The following is a 25,453-nucleotide window of genomic DNA, read 5'->3' as shown; positions in this document are numbered from 1 at the left end:
TCTATCCCACAGGACAACGAAGGGTTAACGACGGAGGAAGAGCGGGCTGTCCAGGCCAGGAGGCCCCAAGGCAGGGAGAAAGAGAAAGCCGTGTTAGTCAGAGTTCATCACCACCACCACCACCATTACCGCCACCACCGCCACGAACCACCGACCACCGACCACCGACCACCGAGCAGCCACGGCAGCACACAGCGGGGAGGAAGAAGCGACCACAACCGAGGGGGCGGGACCCAAACGGGCAACCCCATCCTGACTGCACAGAAGGTGGGGTGGGCCCCGGGACCAGCTGGGGGGGCCAAGTATGGCTGCCGAGGGGGCTCTCCTACAAGGCTGGCCCTGGGGGAGGGGACAGGAGCGGGCAGGCAGGTGGGCGGGGGCAGGAGGGGTTGCTCGTCTCCATGGTCGGCCTGCCCATGGGGTGGATGGGTGGGGACGTTGGGGGACAGGAGCGAGAGGAGGGAGTGAGGGGGGCCAGGGGTGGGTGGGGGCGGGAGGAGGGAAGGAGGGCGTGCGCGGATACTCGGTACATATGATCAAACCAGGTAAAGTCACTCACTTGAGGGACAGTCGTGGGTCGCCATAAGGGGCGTAGGGTGAAATGTTTAGAATAAACTCCTTGGGAGGGTAGGAGCTCCATTTCTGCTGCACTGTGCTCTCATTGTTATTCCAAAAGTCTCTGTCTAGATCACTGGAGGGGCAGAGAGAGAGGGGAGAAAACAGGGAGATACAAGAAGAAACAAGAACTGCAAGTCCTGCAGGGGCAGAAGGGACCAGGACCCCGGGGCCGGGCACACAGGGGGCGGGGCTTCGTGGTCAGCTCCTGCGGGAGGAAGAAAGGCAGGCGGGCACCACAGTCTGTGCCTCGCACACACGGGCACACGCACACACACGCACACACGTGCAAGCATACCCATGCACACACGCACGCACCCGAGGGCCGGGAAGCCACACAGAAAGGAGGCAAGCGGCAGGCGGCAGACCGGAGCCTCGCACCTGGGAAGCTGGTGGGAGAGAGAAAATGATGAGAGGCGGGGACGTGGGGGAGAAGGGTTGGGGACGAGGCCCGGGGTGAGCAGGGGGAGTGGGAGAAGGAGAGTGCTGGTTTCTGGCTAGATGGAGCTGAAAGGCAGATCAGGCCCAGGTGCCAACTTGCTAGGCCCTACCTCTCCTGGCCTCAGTTTCCTGGCCGGTCAAAGGAGAAGACTGGCTGTAACTGCTATACTATCAACTCTCTCACTGTAGAATAAAAGCTCTAGTACTGGAGAACTCAAGGTTCTCTCCTCTTCCATGTTCTCTCCACTGAGGCCCTCCTGGGGCAGGCCCAGCCCCTTAACCATCTTTCACCTCCTCCTCCTACTGGCCTGAGGGGCTCCCTGGCTTCCTCTGCTCTCTCTTCTACTCTGTGAGGTGGGGCTGCAGCCTTAACCTAAGACTGGGGGATCTCAGCTGAACTGGAGACCATCTCTACTCCTTGCAAATGTGGCAGCTGGGTCACCCCACCCCCCTGAAAGGGGAGCATTCCCAGGCCTCTGACCTTGCTGAGGATGTCACTAAGGTAACCAGGGCACCCTTCAGTCCTTTGTTCTGGGGCCTGTGTAGCGGGAACCTGTCCTCTGGGTGTGTCCCTGGCCTGCCTGCTGGGGCAGCCCCTCCCTGGGTCCCTATCCCTTTCCAAGGTGGAGCTGCTGGGTCTGGAAGGGACCTTCACCCCGGACTCTCCACCTTCTCCTGAGAACGTGGGGACTTGCAGGTGGGGTGGGTGGCAGAAGCCTTGGCCGGTGGAGGGCACAGCCTGGAACCCCTGGGAGCCAAGGACAAGGGGTGCCACCAGCTAATCAGGCCACTGGGACCCCAAGAAGCAGGGCTGGAAGTACAGGGGAATAGAGACAGTGACTTTTATGGAAGGCAGCCATGTTTCAGGCACGGGAATGCCTCTAGAGAAGAGGCCCCGGGAGGAGCACTGGGGTAGGCCTGGGGAGGACTGAGGCTGTGCCGCTCCCCAAAGCCAAGGTGGGGCAGTGTGGGGAAGGGTGCCATCGGGGGCACACACCACCCCTCAGGATCAAGCAAACATGTTCTTGTGGGACCTGCTTTTTCCTCCATTTAGAATTTGACCTTGACCTTGGTTCTCAACCTCAGACTCAGGCACAAAAGTGAGAAAGATGGAGAGAGGCTGAGCTGCCACCATAGGCCCAGATGAGATGGTGGCGTTGGGCATCCCTGGCGTAGACAGATTTCTCTGTCCAGAGTACACCCTGGAAATGTCTCACAGGGGACTCTGTGTACAGGGTTCAAAGCCAAAGCGTAGAGCCAGCTCACAGCGGCAGTAAGTGGTGGGTATGGAGGAGGTAGGACAGGCCCCAGGGGAACCTAACCCCTTGACAAAAAACCCCCTTCCCACCACAGATGTCCCTTCCCAGCAGAGCCTCACACGAGGGCATGGCTGGGGCACCCCGTGTCAGGTATAACAGAGATGGAGCAGGTAGGTGCCTCCCTTTCCCACTCCCTCCAGATCTCCAGAATCTAGGGCCACCCAACCCTAGGTCCCAGAAAAAAAATCCACCCAAAGCCACCACTGCCGGACTTGTCTGTGTTCTGAAGAGCTACAGGGTCCCTCAGGTTTTTCCACTGTGGTACTGGAAAAAAGGATCTTTGATTAAAGAAATTTGGGAAACACTGATTCCTTTACCGCAGGACTTCTCAGAGCCTTTAATGTGCCCATGAATATCAGTATCGCCAAGAGGGAGACAGAGTGTACAGTGTTCCCCAAACTTAGTCGACCATGAGACCCTTGATTCATGGAACAGCTATGACTCATCTATGGGGCACAAGGGCCCTGAGGCACACAGTTTGGAAAGCACTGCTAAAGAACACAGTTTCCTAGAATCCTTGATAAGACGATCCTTTGTGGGGGGTCCTAAGCCCGTGGAGGGCTGTGCAGGAAGGAGGCTCTCCCTCCTGTGACTCCACTGACTTGGGCCCTTTCTGTTCTCTTCTGGAAAGAAGCAAAGGCTGAGGTGCATGTAGACACACGTGGTGGCTTCCTTCCCTCGGGGCAGAGGGCCTGACCACTCAGCAGCATCGGGGGCAGGCTAGGATTGAGTGCGGGAGCTGCAGCACCACACAGAGGCAGGCTGGATGGCCGTGGCTGCCTCACCTTGTCTTAGAGAGCCCTCATGGGCACTGGTCCCAGCCTGGCACAGCCTGCTGCCTGCCCTCCCTCTGGTTGGGAATCCTGTCTCCTCTCGTGGGCCCTTTCCAGGACTCCAGGCCCTGCCACACGCACCCCTATCCAGGAAGGTTATGATCACCTGGCACAGACAGGCCCCCAGCCCTGGCCCGCAGCTGTAAACGGCCTGTCCTGGAGGAGGCACAGGTGCTGCGCTGGCCGTGCTCCCCCACGCGCTCTCTCGCCTTCAGAAAGCCCGGGCCTGCACTCTGCAAGAGCCCCTGAGCCCTGCCGGCACTTGGCTTTGAAGACTGGAGCCTGCGCAACCAACGCAGCTTCAAAGGCTCCCGCAGCCTCCTCCTGAGTCTCCTGCCCTCCCCCAGCCTCAGCCTGGCCCACCCCTCCTCTTGCCCCACCTCAGACACATGCACACAGATTCTACCAAGGCCCCAAACAGGATCAGTGCAAGAGATGAACAAAATGGGGCAGAGGAAGGCCTGGAAGGGAGCCCTCGGGAGCGGGGTGCAGGGTCGGGGAGTTGAGAAGAGAAGGTGGAGAAAGAGGAAAGGGAAGGGAAGGGGAAAGATGCACAGGGGAAGGCAAGGGAGACCAGCAGTGGGCAAGGGCCAGAGGGCAAGGGAGGGTGGCTGGGCCTTCAGAGGGATGAAGAGTGGGGGTAGGGAGGGCTGTGGGCATTCGGCTTCTAGGCAGAGCCCTTTGGCTGGGAGGCTTGGTCCAGGCCAGGCTGACGTGTAGGGTTACCACCCCTACCTTGACCTCTGGGTTCAGCAGAGAGGAAGGGGCTGGGGCCACTGACCAGTGGACACAGAGGCTTCCCCCCCAGCGAAAGCCTCCATTTCCAGAGCCCAGGTGGCCTGAGTCCCCAGCCAGGTGGGTGGGGGGCTTCTCTTGGTGTCTCCCAGTGACCTCAGCAGAGGGCTGGCTAAGATGGTCTGCAGTGGGAGGGCAGACCCCTTGAAGAGGGCTCTACAGCAGAACAAGGAGATCGGGGTAAGGCAGAGACAGCCACACACGCAGCGGCTGGTGGGGGTGACGGGGAGGGAGGGACTGCTCCCCAGCGCTCTGCTCCCTGAGTGGCCCAGCACAGGGGCCAGCTGGGGTCCACAAGGCGTGTCTGCCTCCCCACTTCCAGGCCATCCTTAAACACTGGCAGTATCTGAGAAAAGAACCTGGGGTCTACTAGGGAGGGGTCTCCCTGGCCTAGCAGCAGGGGCCCCATGAGAGGGTCTTAGAGGTCCAGGGGAGCCTGTGGGTGGTGGGCACAGTGTGTGTGACAGGAAGGTTGGATGGGAAAGCGGCAACCAGGGTTAAGGTGGGTGCAGACAGTGCTGGGGGTGACAGCAGCAGAAACGGAGGCCAGGGACTCCGGAACACTGCAAGGGGCTTGGGCACAGGCAGAAAAGACAGGGCCCCTGAGTTGTTGGGGCATGTGGAGGGTGTAGAGAGCATGGCATCAGGGTGTGGGGGAACCGAAAGTGTGTGGTCAGGTCTGTGGGGCTGAGGGAGAGAAGGGGCTCCTCCCACCTGGGCTGCTTGTGTGGCCCCATCCCAAACTGGCAGCCTGGCACCTACTTGATAGCCTTCTTCTCACTGCGCCCACGCCCTGAGTCTGGCGTGCCCACCGTCTCCAAGGAATTCTTGTAGCGTTTGCCCTGTGGAGATAGCACTGGGGTCACTCCTGGGGAACAGGACTGTACCCTCCCCACCTCCCCAGAACAGGGACCCAGAGGGGAAGGAGACAGACCTGAGTTGGGCTGTGGCAACAAGGCCAGGACCAGTGTGTGAGGATGTCACAGCGGTGGGGGCCAATCCCCTGGATGCCTGCTCCCCGGTTGGCAGCTCCTGGGCCCCATTGGGCTCTAGGACCTGCCTCATCTGCCTCGACCTGAACCTCATCCCTGACTCCCAGGGATTAGCCCCTCCTGTCTGCCTATCTCCTGGGGCTCTGGCCTAGCTCCCAGAAACACAGTTCCCTCTGCCATGGACAGACGGCTCTCAGGCGCCTGGCCACGTCACACTGTCCACGTCATCACCCCCAGATGGTGGGGGTGGCATCCTGCAGGGCAAGGTTGGCAGTGGCCAGTGATGTGAGCAGTGGGGGCGGGGAGAAGGCCATGTCCCCAGTCCTGCTCGGGGCTGTGTCCACCACTGTCGGGCTCTCTGGGGGTCCTTGTGCCCTGGGGCTGTGAGGCAGGAGCAAGGCTGTTTTAGGAAGGCAGTCTTAGGAAGACAGACTGCCCACTGACTCAGAGGCAGTTGTGGGGAGGCAGCCTAGGCCCCTGCTTCCCAGAGTCCCTCACACTAGCAGGAGGAGGGAGGGGGCAGGGCAGCGGGTGGGCACCCCAGGTCCTCCAGCTAAAGGAAGGGCCGTGGCCACAGTGGCAACTGGGCCTGCTGCTGGGAAGGTGAGCACCATTCACCTTCTCAGTTTGGGTTTCTAAATTTAGCTCATGCAGAGCCCAGCCCCATTAACATTCCTGGCTGCCACCAAGCGTCCTCACACGCACCCATGGGCCACGGACCTGGGCCAGGTCCAGGTCCATGGCTGATGTGGGCAGTGGGGGAACAGGGGCTATGCGGGGGTTGGGGCTGCCTCTCCCAGCCCATTCTCCCACTGGGCACTGGCCTACCTCTCCCTGGCTGTACACACACACGCGCGCACACACACACACACACGTGCGCATGCAAATGCTTCCCAACACTCCGTCATGTGCACCAGCACCACAGCCACAACAGTCGATTATTCCATCATCTCTAAAGCAAAGTAAGAGCTGTCACTGCCATGATCCCTGTCACGGCCATGCTCCCTGACGCTCCCGCCAGGGGCAGCCCCTTCCCAGGCACGGGAGCTGCCTATCTAGGGAGATTGGCAGCAAAGCTCCCTCAGGCCACTAGCAGTGCCCTACACCTCAGGGTTGCCTGAGGCTTGGCTCCAGCAATACCGCATGTTCCCCCATCGTCCTAGCCAAGTCCCTTCCCTTCTCTGGCCTCTTTCCTCCTTTCTGAAATGGTGTTGCCATGTGAACCTCAGGAGGAAGACTCCTCATCCCTCCAGGCTCTCATCACAGATATGGGCATTTCTGTTTACTTACTTGAGCTCCTATCTCCTGGCACGTGCTCCCACAGAAGCAAGGCTGTGGGTTTCTGGTACCTAGTGTGGAACCTGGTACTAGGCAATTCTCAGAAATCATCACCTGGCAGTGTCCCTTCTATGGCCCCGCCCACCCTGGAGTCTGGGCCCCCAGCAGCTGCCTCTAAGTCAGAACTTTAAGACTTGAAATACTGAGATGCCGGACACCCTGGGTTCACAAAAGCTGCCACTCACAGCTCCTTCTCCAATCCCTCCCATCACTACCCAGAGGTCCAAATCTCAATTCCCAGTTCCAACTGGGAAGATCCGACGAGGCTGTGCCACAGTGACCTCGGGCCCCCTTCGGCAGGACCCTCAGGCAGGAGCCCCGCCCCACTATTCTGCAGCACACAGGCAGTGTGGGGCAAGAGGGGGGCTGCTGAGGGCATCCCATGCCGCCCCTCACTCTTCTCTTCCTTCTTTCTGGCTTGGCAAGAGAGCTTGCCCCGGCCAGCACCCTCTCATAGGGCTGGTCCACTGCCCCTTTCCTAAGGCCAGGAAAGGCAGGGTCAGCCCTTTCCGAGCCGCCCCCCCACAGACATTCTGGGAGCCTCTGTCTGCCGCTTTTCCTTCCCCAACTACGAGAACCTTCCCCTCTGGCTTCGACTGTTGCTCTGCAGCAGGAGCCAAGGCGCTATGGGGGACAGGAACCAGGCCAGGACTTGATTTGGAGGGCAGGGGGATAACCCAAGTTAACAGGAAATCAGGCAGGGTCCGGGTGACATTAGGCAGCTTCAAAGGAGCCCAACACCACCAGCCCGCTTCTCAGGGAGGGGTGGCCAGGCTGATCCGGAAAAAGCCAGCTGGAGATTAAGGAAGTTATTAATGTTTGGAAATGGGATCTGGGCTGTCAGGGTATCACGTCACTGCTGCTGAGGGGACAAGCAGGCAAGGAGAGCCCAACAACTGTGTGTGTTGGGGGAGGGGACAGCATTTTAAAGTCCCTTCCATGGAGCAAGGAGACAGCCTGATCAAGGAGCTCCCTGGCTTCTGGAACCCCTGAGGCAGAGGGGAGCGGGTGGCAGGGCTTGGATGACTGGGGAGAGTAGCATTCTATCCAGAGCAAGTCAAGAGGGACAGCCTGTGGTCTGGACCCTGGGACGGCTCCTGGCTGGGGATTGAGGGGAGGGGCTGGGACCAGGGAAGAGGCTGCATCTGTATCTCTCAGCTCCCAAAGTCCTTCTGGTGCTGACAGCCCCCATCTGCTGCAAAAGCTGTCGCCTTTGAACTCCTGTCCCCAGGCCCTGCACCTGACTGGAGGTGCATGGGGGTGGGGTAGAGACCAGTTTCAATTGTACCCAGGTCCTGGAAGGCACCTCTCACTGCACGCACACACACACACACACACACACACTGCAGCATATATGCAGAGGAGGTCACGAGGGTGGGGCAGACCCCAGCATTGGCTCACACAGGGATCTGATGAGTTGATGCACATCCCACTGCTGAGGGGTGAACAGACACACAGACACAGAGAGACAGACAGACACACACACACACACTGCACCAATACCCTCAAAGTCAGCATACTCAGCACAGACCCCACACGGAACACACACACAAGGTCGCCAGCAGCGCCTGCTCATGCAGCCAGCCTTCTTCCCTGGCCTTCAAATCCAGACAGACAGCAAGACAGCCTAAGGGGCTCTGCAACAAGATGCTCAGCGCTGCAGCTACGCTCAGCCACTCCCCCAGCCTCCGAGCACACTCACACACAGAGGCACATGGCCCAGCCTCCTCTACCACCTTTCCTGAAATTCTGAGACAGACGCAGACACAGGGGACCCAGGAACAAAGCAGGGCAGCCAGCCCAGTTCCACACACCTGCAGGCAGAGGGGGACCGGGTCACGCACACACTCGCACACATGCACACACACTCACACAGGAAGCAGAGCTGGCCTCCACTACGGCTCCTCCCCAGGGGTCGGAGCTGCCTGAAGTTCAACACCCAGGATGGAGGCGCATGCTCCCAAGCCCTGAGTTTGCCTTTCTTGAAGGAGGCATGCTGGGTTCTGGGACCTCTCCGGTCTTTCCCACGGGTCTCTCACAAGACCCCAAAACCCTTTCCCAGGGGTATCTGCCCCTTTTCTTCCTCCAGAGGAGTGGGGCATGAAGCCTCTACCCACCCAGTGCCCACAGCCACAGCGCTCCCCCCTTGTCCTTAAGGCCCCTCTGTGACTGCGCAGGAAGAGAATGGGGTTCCCAGAGGTGGCGCCCTGCCCCCACTCCCACCATTGGGGGCGCTTGCCAGTGACCCTCTTTCACCTCACCCCGCCAAAGGCGTCGCACCTCGGACACCCTGGACCCACCGTTGCTCCTCTGCCCCCTGCTGCCCCCAAAGCCCCACCACACTTCTGGGCCGGGCGGCAGGAAGGGGGACGGGAGTCGGGGTCTTGCGAAGCAGAAGCCCGGGGAGCTGCGGGCGGGGCGGGGCGGGGCGGGGTGGGGTGGCGCGATGCAGGGCGGGCGGCTCAGCCCCGCTCCCCCTACCGGCGCCCTCGGGGGATGAATGTCCCTCCTGATGGTCTCTTTACTTATTGATGGACTAATCCTGCTCGTTAATTCCCCAGCCCTTGTTAAAAATGAAAAGGAGCCGTTTGTGCTTGTACAAACCCGAGAGCCAGGATGGATGTGCAGGGGGTGGGGCGGGCGGCGCCACCGCATTGGCCTCCGGCTCGGCTACGCCCATTGGGGGAGCGGGCGGAGGGGAGGGGGCGCAGCGCTTAGACTGGGGGCTCGATTCTCAGTCTGCACGTGTGTGCCTGCGGTGCTTTATGCGGAAGGCAGGGCGTGTGTGTGTGTGTGTGTGTGTGTGTGTGTGTGTGTGTGTGTGTGTGTGTGTAGCTGCTCGCGTGCGAATGCCTGTGAGTCCTAAGTCTGTCCCTGAATGTGTCCCTAAATACATGGCTTTGGGCATATACACAAAAGTATAGGGCCGAGACTCCGGTAAACGCAGGGTGTGTGTGCATGCATGCGTGTGCATGTGGTCTGAATTTCTATGGAAGTGCCCCTGACTATGTGGACAGGTGAGTCACCTGTGTGCACCCTTAGGAAAATTCCCGAGCCTGTAATTGTGGGGGGGCAGTGTGCAGGGCCAGGCACTGCCCTCCAAGGGGGGCCCTCAGGAGCCTCACCAGTTTGCGCTGACACCAGTGGCAGAGGCCGCAGAGGACGACAGTGACGCTAAGGCTGACGGTGATGATGGCAGAGACCAGCAGGACGTCGCGCGAGGGCGCCCCTGGGGAGGACAGGTACAGGTCAGACCCTCATTGGCCAAGGCCACCCTCCCTCAGCCCAGAGCCCTCCAGAACAACCACCCTACCCTTCCATCTGGCCCCTTCACCGGGAGCTCTGAACCCAGGTTCTACTCCCAGTTCTGCCTTGCTTGATGAACTTGGGTAGTTTCTCTCTGTGTGCCTCAGTTTTCTCATCTGTAAAATGGGGAAACTGTGCCAGTTGGCATCTTTCTCTGTCTCTCCCTGCATGGACCCTGTGTGAGTCCATGGGATCTGTGCCATCCTCCAAACTTGAAACCCTCAAAGGAGGGCCAAATGTGCTCCTCAGCTCAGCCAGACTTCATCTGTCCATCAAATCCCTCCACAGGCCACTGCTCCTGGATGGCCTTTTCACACAGCACTCTTCCAGTCGCTACCCTGACAACACACACACTCTGAGTCGAAACTCCAGTCAAATTTGTCCAAAGGGTCCTTATTAGCTCTGACAGCCCCTTTGAGGGCATCTGCCTCATGGGCACTAGCCGATCGTCTTGTTTCCCAAGATTCACCAGCCATATGTGTAGTCAAAGGAATCTCTGGAACCCTCTGACCAGCTGTTGCCCCCTTTAGCCCAGCTTTCTTTGGTCTGGAAGCCCACCCACTGGCCTCTGCACATCCCTATCCCCCGAGCTCCCACCCCCCCGCAACACCATGGCTGCAGCCCATCTGTAATTCCTAAATGCTCTCATCCCAAGGGCCAAGGGGCCATAAACCTCAGGAGTGGAAACCTTGACACCCTTGCCAAAGATGAGACCTGTCCTGGGAGGAAAATCTCAGGCCTCTGTCTGAATCCCACCCCTTCCCAGGCTGTGTGGCTTCCACCAGTCACAGAAGCACTTAGTTTCTTCCTCTGTAAATGCAGATCAGACCTCCTCCCCCACCCTCCTCACGGGTGATTGTAAACATTAGCCCAAACCAAATGAAAGGAAGGCAAAAGCCTGGAGGAAAAATTCTCATGTGGGACAGTGAGTGGAGACCCGCATAGATCACACATGCGCTATAAATCTGTTGTGTGTGCTAGGATGCGTCCTAAAGCCAAGGAGATGCTGTTTATTTACAGAGGAGCCTGCGTGGGCTTTTTGGTGCCAGTGATCATAGTAATTAAGAGTTGACGATATCTGTCTGGTCCTGGTTCCTGCGGTTTTAGCTTCTGCCTTTCTTCCTCTCCCAGTCTCTCTTACTTGGCCATGCAGCCTGGTGGAGGAGGGCCCAGCAGTCACCCTCAGGGATGACTCTCATCAACTCTCAGGGGCCTCTGGGCTCCCTCCCTCCTCCACTCCAGCACCCTGGGCAGTCCCTTCTCTACCTGCTCTACTAGAACCCTCTTTGGGCCCCACCTCTCCCTTCCTGACTTCCTGAGCCTCCTAGCTGTGGGGAAAGGCCACCCTTGTGAGGCTCCCACCTGTCCACCTGCCAGGCAAATCCAGTCTCCTCCTGTACCAAGTCTACAGCCTCAACCCCCCGGAAGCCCCTGCACCCAGTTCACTTTCAACCTCAGGGCCCAGGGCACCCATAAGCTCTGACCTGGACAACCTGCAGACACCAAGGTCCTGCCCCTCCCTCTCCTGGGCTGAGGAGCACAGCTCTGCAAGCCTGGAGGGGCCACATTTGTCAAAGTTCTCAGGTCAAATAGGAGAACTAGGACTTTGATCTCCAAGCTTCTGAGGGAGAATAGGCGCAGGGCACTCCATCACAGCCCCATGGCCCATGGCCAGGCCTCCAGGGAAGGGATGGGCAAAGGTGCCTTCTGGACATGAGATCTGTTTCCCAGCTCTCCCCATGGAACCCGCCCAGCCCCACTGGAAGGGCTAGGGGAGCTATGTGGGCTAAAAGCAAGTGAGCCCACACTTTCCTTTGTTTAACTCACTTTGAAATAAAGTAAACTCCATTCTTACGCCGAGCTTTCCTCGGCAACTATCTATTAAGAATATATTATGAGTGGGCATGGTGGCTCATGCCTGTAATCCCAGCACTTTGGGAACCAGAGGCAGGCAGATCACTCAAGGTCAGGAATTTGAGGCCAACATGGTGAAACCCCATCTCTACTAAAAATACAAAAAATTAGCTGGGCGTGGTGATGTGTGCCTGTAGTCCCAGCTGCTTAGGAGGCTGAGGCATGAGAATCGCTTAGCTTGAACTCTGCCATGGGGATTGGAGGGGGGCGGAGGTTTTAGTGAGCCCAGATTGCACCACAGCACTCCAGCCTGGGCAACAGAACAAGACTCTGTCTCAAAAAAAAAAAAAAAAAAAAAATATATATATATATATATACACACACACACACACATACACACACACACAAATTATGAGGGTATGTGTTTGTGGGGGGACAGGCCCTGCCCACAAGGAACTACCACTCCAATGGGGAAGACAAGTTAGAATTGAGTTATCTCGGCTGGGCATGGTAGCTCACGCCTGTGATCCCAGCACTTTGGGAGGCCGAGGCGGGTGGATCACGAGGTCAGGAGATCAAGACCATCCTGGCTAACATGGTGAAACCCCGTATCTACTAAAAATAAAAATTAAAAAAAAAAAATTAGCCGGGCACTGTGGCAGGCGCCTGTAGTCCCAGCTACTCAGGAGGCTGAGGCAGGAGAATGGCGTGAACCCAGGAGGCGGAGTTTGCAGTGAGCTGAGATTGCCCCACTGCACTCCAGCCTGGGCAATAGAGCGAGAGTCTGTCTCAAAAAAAAAAAAAAGTTATCTCCTAGCATGCGAGGTGCTCTAGAACCATCAAACGCAGGACACCCAGCCAGCGGGCCCCAGACTCCAAAAGACGTGAGAAAAAGACCCAAGTGTGAGTACCACCTAGCCTCTTTTTGTTGAGACGGAGTTCTGCTCTTTTCACCCAGGCTGGAGTGCAATGGCGTGATCTCAGCTCACTGCAACCTCCACCTCCAGGGTTCAAGCGATTCTCCTGCCTCAGCCTCCCGAATAGCTGGGATAACAGGCACCCGCCACCACGTCCGGCTAATTTTTTGTATTTTTAGTAGATAAGGGATTTCACCACGTTGGCCAGGCTGGTCTTGAACTCCTGACCTCAGGTGATCCACCCGCCTCGGCCTCCGAAAGTACTGGGATTACAGGCATGAGCCACTGCGCCCAGCCACACCTCTACCTCTTAACAGCTGTGTGACTTTGGACAAGTATCTTAACCACTCAGTGTCTCCCACAGGGTTGCTGTTAGCACTCAATGGATGGGTACCATTAGTATGGTTGTTGGTGTTTGTTTTATCTCAGGCATAAACAAAGGGCCCTGAGAGCACAAATGAGGACTTTATCAATCTTGCGGGACAAGTGAGCTATCTGGGAAGGACACCCTGAGGAGGTGGTGTTTGGCGTAGTCTGAAGATGGAAGTGAGGCGAAAGTAGGATAGTCCACGCAGAGGAAAAGGTGTGGAGGTGGGAAAAGTGTTAGGCACATTGTTGAGGAGCCGGACTTAGGGTATGGGGAGTGAATTCAGGGAGACCAGCCTGGAAGGAAAGGAGGGCCTGATGGGGAAGGGGCTCGTCTATCCAGCTGAGGGGCTTGTTTTGTTCTGTAGACCACGGGAGCCATGGTAGGCTTTTGAGCAGGGGAAGGATGGGATCAGAGGGGTGTTTCACAAGCTCATGATCTGGTAGCTACAGTAGGAAGCAGCTGGAGGTCATGGCCACACTCCAGGTAGGCTCCTCTGCTCTGGTGCCCTCTCCACACTTCACCCTCCCCCATATACCTCTTTGCCACAGGGAATTCTCTAAGGGGTCACCTTCCTGGAGCTCCCTCCTTTTTTTGTCAAACAGGATCCTTCTCAAAAACTAATCCTCAATCCTCAGGTCAGAGAGTCCCTAGGGACAGAAGCCTATCAATCCCAGAGTCCAGTGGGCACACTCTGAAAGGCCCCCAGAAACCCAAAAGAACACCCATCTTAAGCAATTAGCATTCTGTGGGCATGGCAGAATGAGCCCTAGGCTTGGGGTCTAGGAGAACTAGGCTGAGACCCTAGTCCAGCTGCTAACCGGCCGTGTGGCAGGCAAGACACTCAACTCTTGGATATCAGTGCTTTCATCTGGGGAAGAGCTGACCCTGACCCTTCCCCCTCAGAGGACAAGCCAGGTATTCCAGGTGCTCCACATGCAGTCACAGCGACAACAGAGATAAGCATTATGAGTCATCCCCATTTTACAGAGGTGAAACTGAGGAACAGAGAGGTCAAATACCATGTCCAAGTTCAAAGCCAGGGTTTGAACTGAGGCAGTCCGACTCGGATTCTATACTCGTTGCTTTGACATCACACCAACTACAGAGGTACATAGTTAGTTTTCAAGGTGCACTCTTTGGAACCCCTAGGGTTGCCTGGAGTCTCTCTGGGGCTCTGGGGAGTGGAGGCTGAGCCGATAAGGCTGTGATCCCTCAAGCCCTCTTCAGTCACAGTAGCACTGTTTCCTTCTGTGCTCTTGAGTTTTTGCAGAAAATTCCATTTGGAGAAGGGGTTGTGTTGCTAAGGAAAGTTGAACTCCTCTGGATGAGTGACCCCAGGGTCCCCTATAGTGTGGGTGGCTGCTGTCATCTTCCAGGCAGCTGGTGCAGCCCCCACAGATTCCCCAGACCCTTCAGCCTCCCTCGGACAGCCCTCAAAGGCAGGGTGAAACAAACACTTGCCACTGCAAATTGCACTGATGTTGTGAATAAAAGTGACTTGATGTCCTCGGCCAGCATGCTGATATCCTAAGGAGATCCTAAGGAGATCCTAAGGGAGATGTCGCCATCAAGGGGTACAAGCGTGTTCTTGCCTACCAGCCAGAGTGAACCATTTCCTGCGTATGGAGTCACTGTGTCTCCAGCTGGAAGGAACCTTGAAAGTCATGAAGTCAGGCCCCAGGGATGCACAAAGCCCATGGGCAGCCCTGTTGGTGACAGGGAGCTTCCGCAGGGAGCAGAAGGCAGGAAGCAGGTCCTTCCTGGATGGGCACTGTTAGGGAGGGCTGCTGTGCCTCTTGCAGAACTGAATCTGTCTCCCTAGAAACTTCCCTGCTGGTCCTGAGCCTGCCCTCCAGAGCTGCCAGGAACGAGCCGGCTGCCTCTACCACATGACAGGCCTCCAAATCATTGCCGACAGTTCTAACGTCCCCTTCAAGTCTTCTCCAGGCAAAGCCACCCCAGCCCTCTAACCCCTCCTCAGATGACATACATGGTTTCAAGTCCCCTTACTGTCAGCATATTAACACTGGGGGAAAGAAAATATTGCAGCCCTAGTCAGCCTTTTGACAGGGCTGAGTGCCACAACCTATCCTTGGGCAGAGGAGACATCCTGGGTCCCGGGGGGTAAGGCACAGCATAGACAAGGGCAGACAGGCAACATCAGGAAACCTGGGAGGCGGGGTGAACCAGGAGATAGGCAGAGCCAGACCTCCTGGGTCCAATGCTGGGGCGGGGCGTGTCTTGGGAGTGAGGTATGAGCTGGGGCAGGCTGCTGCCCCTCTGCCCAGGCCTGTGGTGGGCATATCAGCTGACTACAGCTCAGGATGAAGGGTCTGACTGAGTCCTGTGTGCTTTGCTGTGTCCTGTGGGCACAGCCTATGCCCCTGGCCAGGCCACCCCCCAAGGAGATCGCAGGGTAAGGTCTGTGTACCCCAGGAAGTGGCCTGCCTCTGAGGGTGGACAAAATGCCCACGCACAGCCTTCCCTTCTAGCATCTCAGTGCCATGAGAGCAGGGCTTGGTCTCCTATTCACCACTGTATTCCCAGCACCAATGGTGGAGCATATAATAGGTGCTCAATAAATGCTTATTGAAAGACTGAAGGAGGAAGAATCCCAGGCCTCCAGGAACAAAGATAATAATAGGTGCTACTATTTATTAAGCACCTACTACATACCACACTACAGGGTCCACAAAGAAAGGGGCTGTATCTGCTTTGCTCACTCCAGTATCCTCTACGACAAGCTCGGTGTCTGACACACAGGAGGTGCTCAGCAAACATTTGTTGAATGTTCAATGCTTGTATGTTATCTCATTTGTCACCCAAATAAGATGGAAGAGAAGAGATGGGAGAGGCTGCAGTGATGAGTTGAGAGCTCTCTTTTACAAGCAGGTGTGTGCACGCGCGCGCGCGCACACACACACACACACACACACACACACACACACACACCAGGACCCCTTCTGTTCTTTCCGCATGTTCAACTTTGCCTGACAAACTCCTGAATTTTTTAGGCCCAGATGAAAAGACCTCCTCCAGGAAGCCTCCCTTAGTCTGCCCAGTGGGAATTAATTGCTCCTGCCTCTGAGTTCTCAGCATACTGGGCCTACATTCTTCTTTTAGAGTATAGTGATTAGTGCCAGGCCTCTGAAGTCAGATTGCTCAGGCTCAAATTCTGGCTCTGATTCTTCCAAGCCATGTAACCTAATTGCTGTGTGCCTTGGTTTCCCCATCTGTAAACGAGGGTTAATAATAGCATAGTCTCATAGGACTATGGTGAGGTTTAAAGGAATTAGCATGTACAAGGCACTCAGCACAGTGCCTGACACGGAATAAGTAGGCACTAAATGCTAGCTATTATCATAGCATTATCACATCGTGCCCTGGATTAGAGATATCTGGGGCACGGAGTTGGCACTCAATGGTGTTGAATGAAATACTGGACTGGATACACTCTAGTTTTCTCCACAGGACGGCAGAGGTCAGAGGTCACATCTCACTCAATTTTGTGCACCACTGACCCCTCCCAGGACCTGCAGGGCTTGACCAAAGCAAGCATCAGTGAGCACCTATGGTATGGAAGAGGGAGGGCTAAGGCATGGGGACATGGGGTCAGGGGTGACAGGTGGAAGCCAGGCTGGGCCTCAGGTGTGAACTGCCGACCCAACCCAGTCCCTCACCAGGGCTCAGCCCTGACTCCCAACTCCTTCTCATCTCCTCAGCAAGACATGATTTATGGATGAACAGAATCAAACAGGGCTGCTGGCTGCTGGGATGCCCTGGGGAGCTGCAGGAGAGGGAATGGCTTTCTGAGGGCAAGCTCACCAGCTGCCCAGAGGGGAACGGGAGGGGGGCCGCAGGAGCAGTGGGCACATGCACACAGGCCACAGACACGAGCCACAGAGACTCACCCTGGCACAGACACCCATGCACACATGCACACACACCCATGGCCGTGGCCACAAGCAGATGCCCAGCCAGCTCCGCCATTCACGAGCTCTAGGCATTCACGTACTTCCTCTAGCCTGGAATTCTCTGCCCATGAATTTGCCATCACTTGTCTACTCAGATTCTGTCTGTCCTTCTCAGGTAGAGAGGTGGGATATATTGTAGACTTGGAGGCAGATGACCTGGGTTCACGCCCCAGCTCTGGCCCTGGCCAACTACGTTACCCAGGGCAAGGCCCATGCTGGGCCTGAACACTTTACCTTCAAATGATGATTATAACCCCTGACCTTCCCTGCTGGGGTGCTGTCACTATCAAATAATAGCTAACATTAGTTGAGTGCACACAGTGTGGCAGATACTGCACCATGAACCATCTCCACAACCTTGGACCGTTATTATCTCCATTTCACAGGGAAAGAAACTAAGGCATGGGGAATAATGGGTGCTTGAGCCCATCCTTTCCTACCCAGCCACAGTGACCTCCCTTTGAGCTGACAAATGCGATGGCATTCTATAATGTGCTAGACTGTACAACCTAGCCACACTTTCCTCTTTCCCACAAGCAGGCCAACCCTTGTCACACTTATGACGCTTTGCCTAGGCTATTCCTTCTTCCTGGAATGCCTTTCCTTCTCTATCTTCAAAGCGACTAGACAAAGATGGTCTCCCCTCCTACAGTCCTTTCTGCCTCCCTAGTAACTATGACAATTAACTATTTTGGGTTAATAATTAGCTCTTTCTATGTCCTTCCCCAATTGGGCACACCTAGAGGATTGAGACCCCCAGCTCACTCATCTTTGAAGACCAAAGTCTGGTACACAGGAGAGGTTGGATAAGTAATTGCTAAACAAATTCATGAAATCATTCAAGGTCTCAGACAAGCCCACCTCCTCCAAGAAGCCCTCCCCAATGACAGGCACTCATAGCAATCTCTTCCTTCTCCAAACTTGAATTAATGGATCCATTTGTCAACCCCCTTTTCTTGGGGATAGACCTGACCCCCACAAGCAGGGGCAACAGGATAATATCCTGTCTCCCAATTGCTCAGGGTCTCCCACAGCATGTAGCCTAGGTCAAGGTGCAGAGAGGCTGCTGGACCTACTGGGAATCTGTGCCTACAGGCTCTTTCCCCCAGAATTCATGTGTGCTCACACTCTCAGATGGTGACATGCACACTCCCCACACCCAGCCCTTCCAGAGTTGTTCCATCACCCCCAAGCCCTCCTGACCTAGACTGCTTCTGCTCCTGGAGGCTCTTACAGGCATTCACAGGTCCCAGGCCACTGCTCTCCTTCCCAAGTGTCTTTCATCAAAGTAACTAACATATGCTTGGCATTGAATCATGTCCGCAGACCTCAGCACCCCTCTGAGGGTAAATACTCTTATGCCCATTTTACAAAGAAGGAAACTGAGGCTCAGGAGGGTTAAGTGCTTGCCCAGTAACACACAGCAGAAGAAAGGTAAAGCCAGGATTAGATTGGAGGTCTATAAGACCTCAAACCCTGTGGCTGTTACTCTTGTTCCACCCTAGGGGAGCCATGCCTTGAAATAAGACACTCTGAGAATAGACAGAAAAGAAGAAAGAACCTGAGTGGACACAAACAGCAGTCAGGGAAAGGGCTCCCACTCTCCCAAGAATGTTACCAGTTAGAGCCATGCCCAAATTACCCCAGGTACTTCAGAGACTCCTCTGACACATACACATGTCCTGGGGCTCCTTCTCCCCCTCCACTGGCCCAGGCATTGGCCTCAGAGAAGCACCCTCAATAGATAAAGGCTCGGCTGGCCTCAGGATCCCAGGACAGGTTGGGGGTTGGGTGTCTGGCACTGGACAGTCTAGGAGTGGGAAGAGGAGGAAAATGGGGTGTCCCAAGGACTTGCCCAGGGCTCTGTCTCTGGTACTCATCAGGGTGCAACCACTACTCTGGAGATAAAGCAGAATGCTGCTGGGGGTGGTTGGGGCTACATCTGCCAGCACGTCCCCATCCTGAGCTTGCCTCCTCCCACCTGATTCTGCAATACACGTCAAGCCCCAGCACTTCCCCACCCCCATCTTTTGGTGGCTCCCGATGACGTTCAAGGTGGGAAACAGTGAAAGCTGGAGTCACAGGTTTCCATAGGAAGCACCCTCATGCGCATGCTGAGCAGATGGAAATGGGGGAAGATGGCAGGCATTTACAAGTGGGCAGAGCTTACCAGCTCCAGGGTGATCCGGGCATGGGAAGGGGGACATTTTTGGTGCCTATCCTGCTTCCCTCCCTCCCCTCAACCCAACACACACAAGAAAGCCAGAAAGGCAGAGTTGGGGAGAAAGGAATAGAAAGCCAGTGAGCTAAACCCTGCACCCCAGACAATCAGGTAAAGCTCCAGGTCTTGCCATCTTGCAGAATTTCCTGACCTCTTTCCACTGTAAGGCTCCCCCTTCCAGGCCACCCACCTTGGGAACAGGGCCAGCTCTTCTCTTGCAAGAGGACAAAGAAATTGAGATAGGCGAGAAGGAAAAAAGAAGGAGGGGAGAACGACCAGCACTTATTTCCCAGGAAAGCTGGGCCTTGGACCTACCCCCACCCCATGCCCTCTGGACATTCTCTGAGTGTCCTTTGGAAAGTTGTGGAGGTGCCCACAACCCCTCGGGCTTCACCTAGGGTGGGAACTAGGCTAGCAAAAGAGGAAGCCCAAGGGGGATTGTTTTGGAAAGTTACAAGTAGCTGAAAATAGGGGCTCAGCACGAGCAAGCTTCCTCAACCTTGACTGTAATAAAAACAGATAATGTGTGAGTGAGCTAGGGAGAGTGCACTGGCAGGGGCCGCAGAGGCCGGCTGGATGCAGACGGTTTAGAATTCAGAGGAGGTGCCAAGTGAGTAAACAGCCAATGAAGGATTATCTGGATGGGCCAGCAGCCGTTCCAGCAAGAAATTGGACGGGGACATGTAGGGATCCACAAGCACACCTACTCCTCATCAGAGAGCGAGGCCTGGTAAGCTATGAGGACCTTGTCCATACCTTCCCTACCTCTTCTCTCCCTTCCAGTCGACACATGGCCTTGGTAATAATTGCTCATATCTGTACAGTGCAGAGCAGTTTATAAAGTGTTCCACAGTTTACCGAGGGTTTCACACGCATTATTGAATTTAATGGAGGTGATGGTATCTTCTGCTCAGTGACCTCCTCACCTCACCTCACCTCACCACAGCCACTCCTACCTCCCACAATTCCTGGCCTAGGGAGGCCTGGTGCATCTGGCTTGAGTATTCAGCCTCAAAAGAGGGGGAAGGGAGACTGGCCATCTGTAGACCCCAGAGAGCTGCTAAGCCCAGAAATCTCAGGGCCAAAGCCATTCAGGATGGAAAGGGCCAGGTGCCAGCTCTGAACTGGGAGCCCAGGCTGAAGAGTGGCTAGCCAGGAGTTAGCTGGGAACCTGACACCCTCCCCACCCACCTTGATCCCAAAGCTGATGAGCCACCTGAGCAGCTGTGAAAATGATCACGTCAGTCAGAGCATCCGGAGTCCAAGAAAGGAGGGGTTCAGACTGGGGGCGGGGGGGCCTCTTCGCCGGGAATGTGGAGCAGAGGCAGGACCAGGGACATGTGATGATTAAGTGTGGGCCTTGACCACTAGTTACTCCTATGAATAATGCATTGTTGTGCCTTGGCCTAAATCAGCATCTTATTGTTATTAATAATACACGCTGCAGAGAAGCTGGGGTTGGAACTGTATGCTATGTTTCATTTGAAAATCTCAGAGCACTTAAAAGCTCCTCATGCTGATGACTCAACTTTATCTCCCCAAGTCATAGGCTTCCTCACGGGCCACCTGCCCGAATGCCCTCCCACCTGAGGCTTGGAGCTGTGAAGGCCACCGGGGCTAGAAATCTTCCATCCTGGGATTCAAATCCATGGCCAGGGCTTATGGTTGGGGAGGGAAGTACACTTAATCTTTGCCAGCTCGAGGGCTCTTGGGGGATGCAACATAATGTGAAGCTCCCAGAGAGGCTTCAGGACAGAGATAACTAGTGGGAATCCAGGGGCAGGAGAGACGGACAGAGAGAGACCACTGCGGATCTGAATCCCGTTCTGTCACTTGCCAGTTGTGTGACCTTAGGCTACTCACTCAACTCTCTGGTCCTAAGCCTCCTGGCTGGAATGCAGGGTCTCAGAGTCCCTCCACGACATGCCGTTCTATCATATTCAGGGGTATCATTTACACGGCAAATATTAGGATGGAGCCATTGAGTGTCCCGCCCCCGAGAGCTGTCCGCGGTGCTGAAACAGCTGTCGGCCACGCGGCTCCTTGTCCTTGGTGCTGAAACAGAAGTCAGTCCTGGGGCTGCGCCCTCTTCCAGGTCGCCCTTTGCGCAGCTCCCAGCGAGCAGGATCCGAGAGACTGTGCATAGTGATTCCGCCTTCCTCTGCCAGTGCCTCCCTGATCAACCCTCAGCTGAAGCTATGGCAGCAACCAGCGACAAGAGCCCCCTTTCCTCGAGTTAGGTCCTCGGATGCTGAAGACCCCAGTCCTGACTCAGGACAAAAAGGGCCGCCCCACGAACGTGGTAAATACCACGCCCCATTCCCTCCCGGGGCCCGCCGCACTGCCTCCTGGTGGCTGGCGCGGGCACTGCACCCCGGCGGGCGCACAGACGGTCCCCAGCGGCGGCCTGGGCCGGCGGGGAAGCAGCGGCAGACGGTTCTCCGGCCCCCGCCGCCCTCTCACCGCTCCCGGGGCAATCTGGCGCTCAGAGCTTGCAGCATTGCCCGACACCCGCACACTCCAGTCTGTCTGACTGCGTCCTGGCTGCCTTGGGGCTGCCCGGGTCACAGTGCAGGCTCAACACAGGTGGGCAGACCTGGGGTAAGCAAAACTTCCTGCTCCCTCCTCCAAGGTGGGTGGGGAAGGCTTGTTTAAACAAACACCAACCTTTCCTCTGTGGCAGGGCCAGTTCCGCCAAGATGAACACAAAGGCCTCCCCCAGCACAGGCTCCACACCTCTCCCCGACCCAAACAAGAACTTTGCCCACACCCCCCCAGGAAAAAGTGAGGTTGCAGGAGAATGCCGTAATTGCAGTCCACTCCTGATTCCCCACCCTACAGGTGGGGGGCTCTTTGAGAGGCAGATCTGCTTGGTGTTTCTAGGGACTGCTTGATATGAACCTTACTGGGTTGTAGAGATTCTCCCCCTTCCAAAAACAAAAAGCAAAACAAATAATACCACCTGAAGATAGCACCCAAAACCACAGCTTCTCTGGAGTCAAGGGAGTCAAGATAATAGCCCTTAATTACAGTAGACATAGCTAAATGAGATATATGTATCATTTATTGAGCACTTACTGTATGCCAAGCACTGTGCTAAGAGCTCTGCAAACATGATCTCATTTAGCCTTCCAGCCACCCTGCCTCCCCAGGAGGGAGCATCATGCTCAGCCTCCTACAGAGGAGGAAAGTAAGGATCAGAAAGGGAGGTGACCACTCGGGCTGCTGCAGCCAGCCAGTGCTGAGACGGGCATGGGAGAGCGCATCGTCTGCCCTTACTCTTGTCATTCAGCTGGATCTACCTCACCATCCTTTCAGTCCTAGAGGCCACACTATCCCTCAGGTTTCTCCAAGACCACTCCAGCCACCCACCATCCTCACCTCTCGGCTGAGAGCCACGTGGAGGAAGAGAGTAACACCTTGCACTCTATAGCACTTTACAGCCTGCCAAATGCTTTCAGAGCCACTGTCTGAATTGACCCTCATGATCCTGAGGGGTGAAGTGGGCAGGGATGGCCCTGTTCTGATTTTATAGGAGAGAAAAGTATGGCTCAAAGGAATAAATGGCTTGCCCCAAGTCACACAGTGAGCAGTGGAACCAGAACTCAGGCAAAGACGGTGGGACACTCAGTCCAGTGCACTCTTCCCACTTCCCTAAGGCTGGGGTGCTGCGGACAAGCCAGGCAGGGAGTCATAGGGGCTTTCATCTCCTGAGGGGCTTCCTGAGGTCGGGGCCTGGGCTGCTTCCCCTCTCCTCCTCCCTGGGGTCCATTGGTTGGCTCAGCTTTAACTCGGAGTCTCGGAGTCTCATTCTAAATGAATTTTTTTTTTCCAGGCAATTACCTCCTGCTAATTAGGAGGCAGGGCTGCCAGTCCCTGGGCCCTGGACTGACCCTTTTCTCAACTCACAGAAGGCAGGGGGGTAGTGGAGGTACTGGGTAGCAGCTCCAGCCACAGAAACTGCCTGGGTCAGGGTCCTGTCAGGGCAGGGGATGCTGGTGGAGGAGCAAAGAACTCCACAGAACTGGAAGAAGGGAGGCAGGGATTCTGGGGAGGGAGGGACTCTGAAGTGAGAGAGAGCAAGGGGACAAAAAGCTGGAAGGAGCCTGGACATGCCCATGCAGAGTAAGTGAGAGAGACCTGAGCTCTGGGGCAGCAGAGGGAGCCAGGAGGAGCCAGAAAAATGGGGACACATCAAAGGAAGAAAGGAGGAATCTCAGGAACCAGAGAGACAGGAAGGGGCAGGAATCTCCCCTCTATGGAGGGAGAGGAAGTGAGAAGATGCACCAGAAAATGGTCAAGATTACAGAAGGGGCAGAGGCAGAGAGAGAGATACTGGAAGACTCCAGGAAGGGGAAGGGGAGAGGAAGGACAGGGAGGAAGGAGGAATTGCTGAAGGAAAACCCCAGGGAGAAGGAGGAGAGCGGGGAAGGACGGCTTGGAGTGGCAGCTCCCAGAGCCCCAAGAAGGGCTTTCTCTACGTCATTGTCCTTGAGCTTCCCCCAATGTCAGTGCCCAGCCAGCCAGGCCTGCACACCCTCCTACGCAGCCACAGGTGCGGGCGGGCATGATGGCAGGCCACCAGCCGGCTCAGGCCCCAGATGCTCCACTCACCCGGGGCAGCCAGCTGACCTCCCTCCCTGCCAACCTGCCACCCCCTCAAGTAGGCCGAGCCAGGGGCCCCCCTGGGCCACACAGCAACACAACCAGGAGCTTCTGGGGCTGTGTCCAGCCTCTCCACTTTCAGAGGGAAGATCAAGGCACAGAGAGGAAACGGTGCCTGTCCAAGGTCAAGTGAGTGATGAGGCCAGACGCAGAGGGCTCAGGGACTAAGTCCTACTGGTGGGTCCTGTTCCCTTCTGGGCAAAGGGCAACAACAGCAGACAAAGATAAGTCATGGCTGCCAGCAAGTCAGTCCTGATCAAAGCTCTCTGGAGTGTGGGGTAGCAGGCAGAAGGGAGTGAGGGTGGCCAGGGGCTGGAAGGGAACCAAAGGAAATCACATTTATGGAGCACAGGGTGAGAGGGTTATAATTGTAACAAACATTATTGAGCACTTACTAGGTACAGTGTGCCAGCCACTTAAGACATTACATACAGGATCTCATTTGATCCCAACAACGCTATAAAGTATGTATCACTATTATTCCATTATAGGGAAAAAAACTGAGACGCAGCAGGGTTGGGTGACCTGGCCAAGTCCACACAGCTAGCCAGTGGCATGGTTCTGACTCATGCAGCTGGTCATTTTGAGGCCACTGCCCTGAAGACCCCTCAACATTATCTGAAGATGTGCAGGTCCCTGAGTTCCCAAGGTCCCAGAACAGCCCTGGCACAATCTAAGCCCCACACTCCAGTAGGACTGCAATCCATGAGGTCCACGACTTGAACAAGCCCTGTCTTAAGGCGTTAGAGTCTGGTTTTTAGTCTTGGTTCTGCCACTAACTTACCGTGTGACTTTGGCCAGGTCATTGTCCCTCTGTGGGCCTTCATATTCCCACCTGTACCATCAAAGGGTAGGACAAGATAAGAAGAAGAACTACTACGTACATGGTGCTAAGTCTGTGACAGGCACAGTTCTAGGTGGTTTACAGATACAAACTCACCGAATTTTCCCAACAACCCCATGAGGGTGCTATTATTCCCTCTGTTTTACAGGTGGGAAATGAAGCACTGAAAGGTTAAGTCAGTTGCCCAGGGCCACAAAGTAAGTCAGCACATGGCACATCTGGGATTTGAGCCTCATTACTTTTGATCCAGAGTCCCTATGCCCTGGCCGCCACTCTGCATTCTTTCCCTAAGGACCCTCTCAGCCCCTGCTTGGCACCCCACAGACGTGTGCCCATGTGCCTCTGCACAGACACACCTACCATCGTGTTTCCACGTGGGAAGCACACACACAGTCATGCATCTGCACGAAGTGAGGTATGTTAGCTCATGCTCCCACGCCCACTCCTGTGCCTTCACCCAGTTTCTACCTGAGGTAGCCAGGCTGGGTCACACATGTCCACAAGCATCCCAGCACCAGAACAAGCCGACTCTAGCAGGTCCATGCACACACACACATATACACGTGTTCCCGTCTCTGAGCACTGGTTGACTTGTGGGGGCCATGTGCCATGCTGCAGCGCACAGCCATGTGGCAGTGACGTGGGCCACCACACCCCTTCTCCTCTGCTTCCTTCTAGTGCCTGGGTGGCTGGCACGTCACATCCCGCACCTGCCGGCACCCCCATCCACACTGCCTTCCTCACGCCTCTCCCCTAGCAGAAGCAGGCACCTTCTCCAGGAAGGAAGCAGACTCAGGCACAGCCTGGCTCCCACGGCCCAAAGATGCCAGCCAACCTGGGGGTGGAGAGGGAGAGAGAGGCATCAACTGGAGGCTCCAGGGGGCCTCGGGTCCACAATGGCTCCTATCTGAGACTAAGCCCTCCCTTAGGTCTGAGTGCCAGAGCTGAGCTCTCAAGACCCTCGAGACA

At 56.0% G+C, this 25,453-nt stretch overlaps 1 protein-coding gene across 11 annotated transcripts in view; it reads right to left on the bottom strand.

The window, feature by feature from the left end:
- The window catches only part of SYT7 (synaptotagmin 7), a 65,775-nt gene that overhangs the window by 31,189 nt on the left and 9,133 nt on the right, over nucleotides 1–25,453 (bottom strand). For 7 of the 11 annotated variants that reach the window (XR_013403710.1, XM_028833350.2, XM_028833357.2 and 4 more), the window contains exons 2-4: nucleotides 9,459–9,562; nucleotides 4,766–4,845; nucleotides 560–691 (exon numbers count right to left, since the gene is read on the bottom strand). Coding sequence is in view for 10 of the 11 variants with exons in the window: in XM_028833350.2 (XP_028689183.1) it covers nucleotides 560–691; nucleotides 4,766–4,845; nucleotides 9,459–9,562 (316 nt within the window). In the remaining variant the exon portion in view is untranslated. The remainder of the gene's footprint in view (nucleotides 1–559; nucleotides 692–4,765; nucleotides 4,846–9,458; nucleotides 9,563–25,453) is intronic. The other 4 variants (XM_015113994.3, XM_015113995.3, XM_028833353.2 and 1 more) reach the window with 1 other exon arrangement.

Source organism: Macaca mulatta, chromosome 14 (assembly GCF_049350105.2).
Source record: "Macaca mulatta isolate MMU2019108-1 chromosome 14, T2T-MMU8v2.0, whole genome shotgun sequence".
NCBI lineage: Eukaryota > Metazoa > Chordata > Mammalia > Primates > Cercopithecidae > Macaca > Macaca mulatta.
Note: the sequence above shows the minus strand (reverse complement) of the source record. Positions and strands in the feature narration are given on the sequence as shown.